General features: G+C 46.4%; 1 protein-coding gene across 2 annotated transcripts in view; it reads right to left on the reverse strand.

Moving 5' to 3' along the window:
- LOC140386430 (cell surface hyaluronidase CEMIP2-like) overlaps positions 1 to 2,392 on the reverse strand; it is a 211,099-nt gene extending 208,707 nt beyond the window's left edge. For both annotated transcript variants that reach the window (XM_072468758.1, XM_072468757.1), the window contains exons 1-2: positions 2,328 to 2,392; positions 94 to 443 (exon numbers count right to left, since the gene is read on the reverse strand). In XM_072468758.1, the coding sequence (XP_072324859.1) occupies positions 94 to 430 (337 nt within the window). In that variant the 5' untranslated portion in view covers positions 431 to 443; positions 2,328 to 2,392. The remainder of the gene's footprint in view (positions 1 to 93; positions 444 to 2,327) is intronic.
- Between the last annotated feature and the right edge of the window lie 3,981 nt (positions 2,393 to 6,373).

Genomic DNA, 6,373 nt, shown 5'->3' on the forward strand with positions numbered 1-6,373 from the left:
TTTTTCGACCATGGTTCTACAGGTTAGGTAATCTATCTTTCCTTCTCATCGGGTAGGTACATCGTTCCATTTTGAGGGTACTGTCTTGCTTACCTTTGGAAGTTTTTCCGTATGATAACTGAATTTTACCATCACAGTGTCGCAAACCTGGTAGAACTAAGAGAAACACTGCAAAAAGCAACAGGTGACTCGTGAAATCTTTAGTTGTCCCAGGGCACACTTTCTTCCATTTCTCTACGATGTGATCCTCAGGTGCGAGATGCCTCGGCGTCACCTGGAGTGCAGGTGAGCTATTTGGAAGAGGTAAATGCTTCCGTAAAGAAGACAATGAGTGAAAGGCCCCAGACAGTTGAGATTGTGAAACATTCTCAGCTGAACAGTTAGTGTCTTTGACAGTAGATTGGGCTTTGAGGTTCTTGTCAGTCTGCATTTCCAACCTGTAACTGAGACCAGAACATTGGGGTTAATGTTTGCAAACTGAAGACAATACAATATATAGGTAACTAAAGCAGTGACTATTGGTAACCAACATGGTACCAGAGCCACTAGGGGTGTGCTGATGACTCGGATGAGGATCCCCTATTGGGAAATGGCCAGCAAGGTGGTCCACAGCCCTGGGATCTATCTGACTTCCCGTTGCCAAATTCCTGGGAGCCTCTTCATTTCCAGGTTTTCCATATTTCCCTTGACTTCTCCTATTCTGCTGAAGCTGATCAAAATCTTCTTCTGAACCATTTTTATTGGCTTTTGACTTGGCTCGTTATCCTGGTGGTGTTGCATCATCATCCCTTTTGTCATCCAATCACACCTGCCCTCCAGTCTTTACCTCAATCATTTTTTTTCTATTCCCTCTGCCTTTACTGTGCACTTGATTTGTAAATCTTTCCATGACTAATATCTTCCGGTTCTGACCAAGAGTCGCCAACGTATGTATGGGCAGCATTATCCCACTCCGGAGGCTGTCCGACTTGCTGAGTATTTTCACCACACTGAATTGAAGGTAATTCTAACATTGGTTTGGATGTGATGTGCGTGATTAACGAGGGCAAAGTGTGAAGGCAAGTTTGGAATTAGAAAATGCAGATAGTAGGAAAAAAAAGAGTACAACTCCATCTGAATAATCAATGTGCGTGATAATTCTGGAAAAGATAGAGACATAGGCTGAAAGAGTTGGATATTTTTTCACACAAATAAACATGACAGCGATCTTCTGGGGAAAATACTAAAGATAGCATTTACACTCACTGGAATTCTGTGGTCACTGGGGTAGGGCGGCACAGTGGTTAGCACTGTTGCCTGACAGCGCCAGGGACCCGGGTTCAATTCCAGCCTTGGGCGACTGTGTGGAGTTTGCACATTCTCCCTGTGTCTGTTCGGTTTCTTCTGGGTAGTCCGGTTTCCCCCCATGTGCAGTTTAGATGGATTAGCCTTGCTAAATTGTCCCTTAGTGTCCGAGGATGTACAGATTAGGTTGATCAGCCATGATCAATGCGCGGGATTACGTGGATAGGGCAGGGGAGTGGCCCTAGGTTGGGTGCTCTTTCAGAGGGTCAGTGCAGACTCAATGGGCCGAATGGCCTCCTTCTGTAATGTAGGGATACTATGGATTCTATGGGGTGGGGGAGGGGGCGGTGGGGGCACGGCTTTAATATTACCAGAAATTCCCTGACGCAGAGGCAAGTGTCAAGCTGTGGGCACTTCAGTGTCTTCATGTTATAATACCCCGACCCTACCATAACTGCAATCTTTACCTTGCCCATTAAGTACATTAATCATTGCTGTATTGGAGATTTCCGCACTCCTTCATTAAATAAGCCAGCTCAGGAAACCACAAGACCGATTACATCAGGAGCTTTCCTCAAAATTTAAACAAACAAAAAAAATCAGACCAGTCAATAGTCTGAGAAGGAATAACATTGTTGTCGCAAATGAAACACAACAGCCCCACTAAACACTTTGGAGAATTTTAAACAGCAAACAAAACCCAGACATTAAATTGTGGGACTGCTTCCTTGTCTAAAGTCTGAAATTCAACCTGATTTTCCGTACAGGATGTGGGAGGTTGGAGGTAAGGGGACATGGGCCAAACCTAGTTACATCTTTTATACACACACATGCAGTGTTATCCCCTTAATGTCTCCACTCAGTGCTGTGAGTGAATCTGCAAAGACATTCCAACCTGAGAAACTCCCACTTCCAGCATTTCACAATTGTCACTTCTTATTAAGAAGGGCTTTTATTTACACGATGCTTCCAGGAGTGTAATTAATAGGATTAAAAACAGAGACAGCCCATCAGTTGCAAACTCTTACAGCTCTCTCGCTTACCTTGGTCTCTGAAGATCGCTGTCAGAAGTCACTGCACTGCCGAGGATTTGGTGTGTGTGGGGGGGGGGGGGGGGGGGCTTTATTTTAAATATCCAAACTTGAGGACAAAGTATTGAACTTCCCCAGCCAGTCTGCTGCAAGCACACCCCGCCACAAGCTGCAGAAAAAATGACTGTAACATCCTAAAGAACCATCTCCAAACCCAGCCAGCCCTGTAACCGATCTCGACAAACCAGTCATCAGCGGAAATAAAGCTCTGTTTGTTCCCTTTTAGCAGTTTTTATATTTAAAAAATGTTTTGATGGGTCCGTCCCCCCCCCCACCCCACACCCACCCACAAGGAAGTCTGCGCCTCTGGGATTTATCTGGAAGATTATATTCCCACAGTTTCTATCATACACAGAGCTACTACCACCAGCCTTTCTGGTGCAAGGGTGGGGTAACAGTTGAGATGAGGTTATTCCGAGTCGAAATGGGAAGGGTTTCACATCGCTGAAGTCATCATTCAGACACAAGCAGGGACCAGGGCTGGGAGATCCCTCTCAGAACAGGCAACCCCCCAGGTTAAATCCCCAGAGAACCCCCCCCCCAACGACTCAATTGCTGTCAAACACTGATTATTTCCTCGGTGTTTTCGATCGAATTGAATGATTGAAAAGCCTGCATTGGATTTATTGCGGGCGAGGGAAATCTGTAGCATTCCACCTGAACTGCACAGTCAATGTGAGGGATTGAGCAGAGTTCGGGGCGCAGGCACTGACAGCAGCAGGGAGTGAGTTTGCGAGTGCTGTGTGTGTGTGTGTGTGTCTCTCTCTCTGGAGGTCAGAGGGAGCTCCACCTCTCTGTCCATTTACCAACTTTCTCCTGTCCCTGGATCCACGTGGCAGATTCCCGGAGCACTCACCTGGAAGCAAAATAGTCATGGAGCCTGAACCGCATCCACCAGCACATTCCAGCCCTCGGCAGCCTGGACTCGCTGACCTTTGATGCGGCAGCTCCCGCTGTCCCAGGCTGTGCTCCACACTCATTTCTTGGGCTGTGCACATTTTTTGCTTTAAATGACAGGGGATGGGATGAGGTTGGGAGGGGGCGGTGGGGGGAACCCCGTTCCCACTGCCTGCCTTTGACCACAGCTCTCATTTTGATGCATTGAATCACAGAATTTACAGTGCATAAGGAGGCCATTCGGCCCATTGAACCGGCCCTTGGACAGAGCACCCTACTTAAGCCCTCACCTCCACCCTACCCCCGTAATCCAGTAACCCCACCACCTTTTTGGATACTAAGAGCAATTTTGCACGACCAGTCCACCTAAACTGCACATCTTTGAACTGTGGGAGGAAACTGGAGCACCCGGAGGAAACCCACGCAGATACGGGGAGAACGTGCAGACTCCGCACAGACAGTCACGCAAGCCGAAAATCGACCCTGGGACCCTGGAGCTGTGAAGCAACAGTGCTAACCACTGGTCTACTGTGCTGCCCCTTTGGTTGAAAGTTAGACAGCAAACTGCTGGAGGAGGAGGAGATTCATAAAATCCCTGCAGGGCAGAAGGAGGCCATTTGGCCCATCGAGTCTGCAGTGACCCTCTGGAAGAGCACCCTACCGAGGCTCACTTCCCCCACCCATTCCCCGTAACCTCATATAACCTGACTGTGGGAGGAAACCGGAGCACCCAGAGGAAACCCACGCAGACTCAGGGAAAAGGTGCAAACTCCACACAGACACCCAAGGTTGGAATTGATCTGGGTCCCTGGCACTGTGAGGCAGCAGTGTGCCACCGCTGTGCCCCATACCGCACAATTCGCTGATTCAAATGCGACACAATGGTAAATGGAAATAGTCCAATGATTGGATGCTACAGATCAGTCATACCCAGGTGGCTAGTTCCATTATTTTATTATTTATTATTTTTGTCAGCTTCCATTGCCCATAGACACGGACTGAAGCAGCAAGACCTGGACAATATTCAGGCTTGGGCAAACAAGTGGCAAGTGACATTCATGTCAACAAGTGCTAGGCAATGACCATCTCCTACAAGTGTTATTACCATTGCTGAATCCTGCCACTCTCATCATCCTGGGGGTTACCATTGACCAGAAACTGAACTGGACTAGCCATATCAATACTGTGGCTACAAGAGCAGGTCAGAGACTCGGAATCCTGTAGTGAGTAACTCACCTCCTGACTCCCCAAAATCTGTCCACCATCTACAAATCACAAGTCAGGAGTGTAATGGAATACTCGCCACTTGCCTGGATGAGTGCAGCTCCAACAACACTCAAGAAGCTCAACACCATTCAGGACAAAGCAGCCCACTTCATCAGTACCCCATCCATCACCTTAAACATTCACTCCCTCCACCACTGAAGTACAAGATGCACAGCTGGATGGCTCTTTTGACCACACCTTCCAACTATCACCTAGAAGAACAAAGACAACAGATGTACGGGAATACAAAGAACTGCAAGTTCCCCTCCGAGCCATTCACCAACATGACTTGGAAATTTATTGGCCGTTCCTTCACAGTGGCTGTGTCAAAATCCTGGAACTCCTTCCATAACACCACATAGACTGCAGCAGTATAAGAAGGCAGCTCACCACCATCTTCTTAAGGGCAACTAGGGATGCATTCCTTCTCCCATGGCACTTCCCCCATGAGTTCTCCCCCCTCCCATGCCATTCCCCCCATGCCGCCACCCTCAACGATGTTTCCCTGAATGACCTCCCATTGGAACAGGTGGTGAAGGACATTGATTGATTAAGTACCTTGACCACATATAAGGAAAGACTTTCCCCTTGAAAGTTGATCATTAGTTAATTTGCCTGTTGTGATTTTAAAGATGTATACTGAGAAATTTGAGTCCGAGTGGCAAGTTTGCACCTGTATCTGAGCTGCAAGGCCCTGGTTCAAGTCCTTCTCCACAATAGGAGCATTCATAAGGCTCAAAGCAGGTTGTTAATCAAATCTGCGAAATCCTTCGAACATTCCCAATCATTCTCAAAGGGAGAAAATAATGTGAAGATACGCAAGAAAGTATATAAATCGAGACATCTTGGTGATGGTGAGAGACCGAGCAGACATATGTAATGCTGTTTCTGCAAATAAATGTAGTATTAAGTCAATACTTGGTGTCTGGTTTCCTACTTCAGAATGAGTTAACACTGGTGCTGGGAATAAACTGGGTACCTGTTAACCCCTTCCTCTGTTTTGTTCATGATTGGTGACCACATCTAACTCCATTCGGAAAACATGTTGACTTGTTTTCCAAGTTTGAACTGTAATGGATTATACGTGACAATGTGGCCCCATTGCACCAACCACAATCTTTCCCTCCTCCTGCTTGAGGTACCACACCCTAAGAGGGCATTGTCGATCATGGATTTCCATTGGATTGGTCTATGATTATGCTTGGCAGTGCACTGAAGTATGGTTGATCAGGAAATTCTACCACTCTTGGAAGAATTTAGAGGTTTGGTAACCAAGTTGTTTGGCCACGTTATGTATACACCATCAAGTCCTGAAGTGGCACCTGAACCCAAAGTTTCTGACCAAGAGGTAGGGACACCACCCATTTCGCCACAAGACCTCCTCCATTCCTTTACATCATTTAAATGTTAAAAAGCATGGAAGTTGCACATTCAAATAATGCCACACACGACCTCTTTTGAAAACCAGCATTCACTTTAACACGAACCAACATTTGGGAGTTAATGAAATTGAGGACTGTTGACACTATTTCAGCCAATGAGTTGGAAGCAGGGTGAGACTTGGAGCATTTAAACAGTCTCCGGGCAAACAGAGTCCGTTTGCTAAGCCAACAGTGAACAGAATCTATTTACAAAGCAAACCTGAAATTTAAATGGAAATTATTTATTCACACAAACCCTCAATTTAAACAGAGTTTCTACCAACTTAGCAGACAGAACTCAGGAGCGAAACTATAACAGTCCCCCAATGAAAACAAGATTATTTCTACAGCCAAATGCAGTCAGTTGAGGATAGTTCTGATCAGTCATTTACAGCTGTAAAGGCAAAATTACCT

Source organism: Scyliorhinus torazame, chromosome 12 (genome assembly GCF_047496885.1).
Source record: "Scyliorhinus torazame isolate Kashiwa2021f chromosome 12, sScyTor2.1, whole genome shotgun sequence".
In the NCBI taxonomy this organism is placed as follows: Eukaryota; Metazoa; Chordata; class Chondrichthyes; order Carcharhiniformes; family Scyliorhinidae; genus Scyliorhinus; species Scyliorhinus torazame.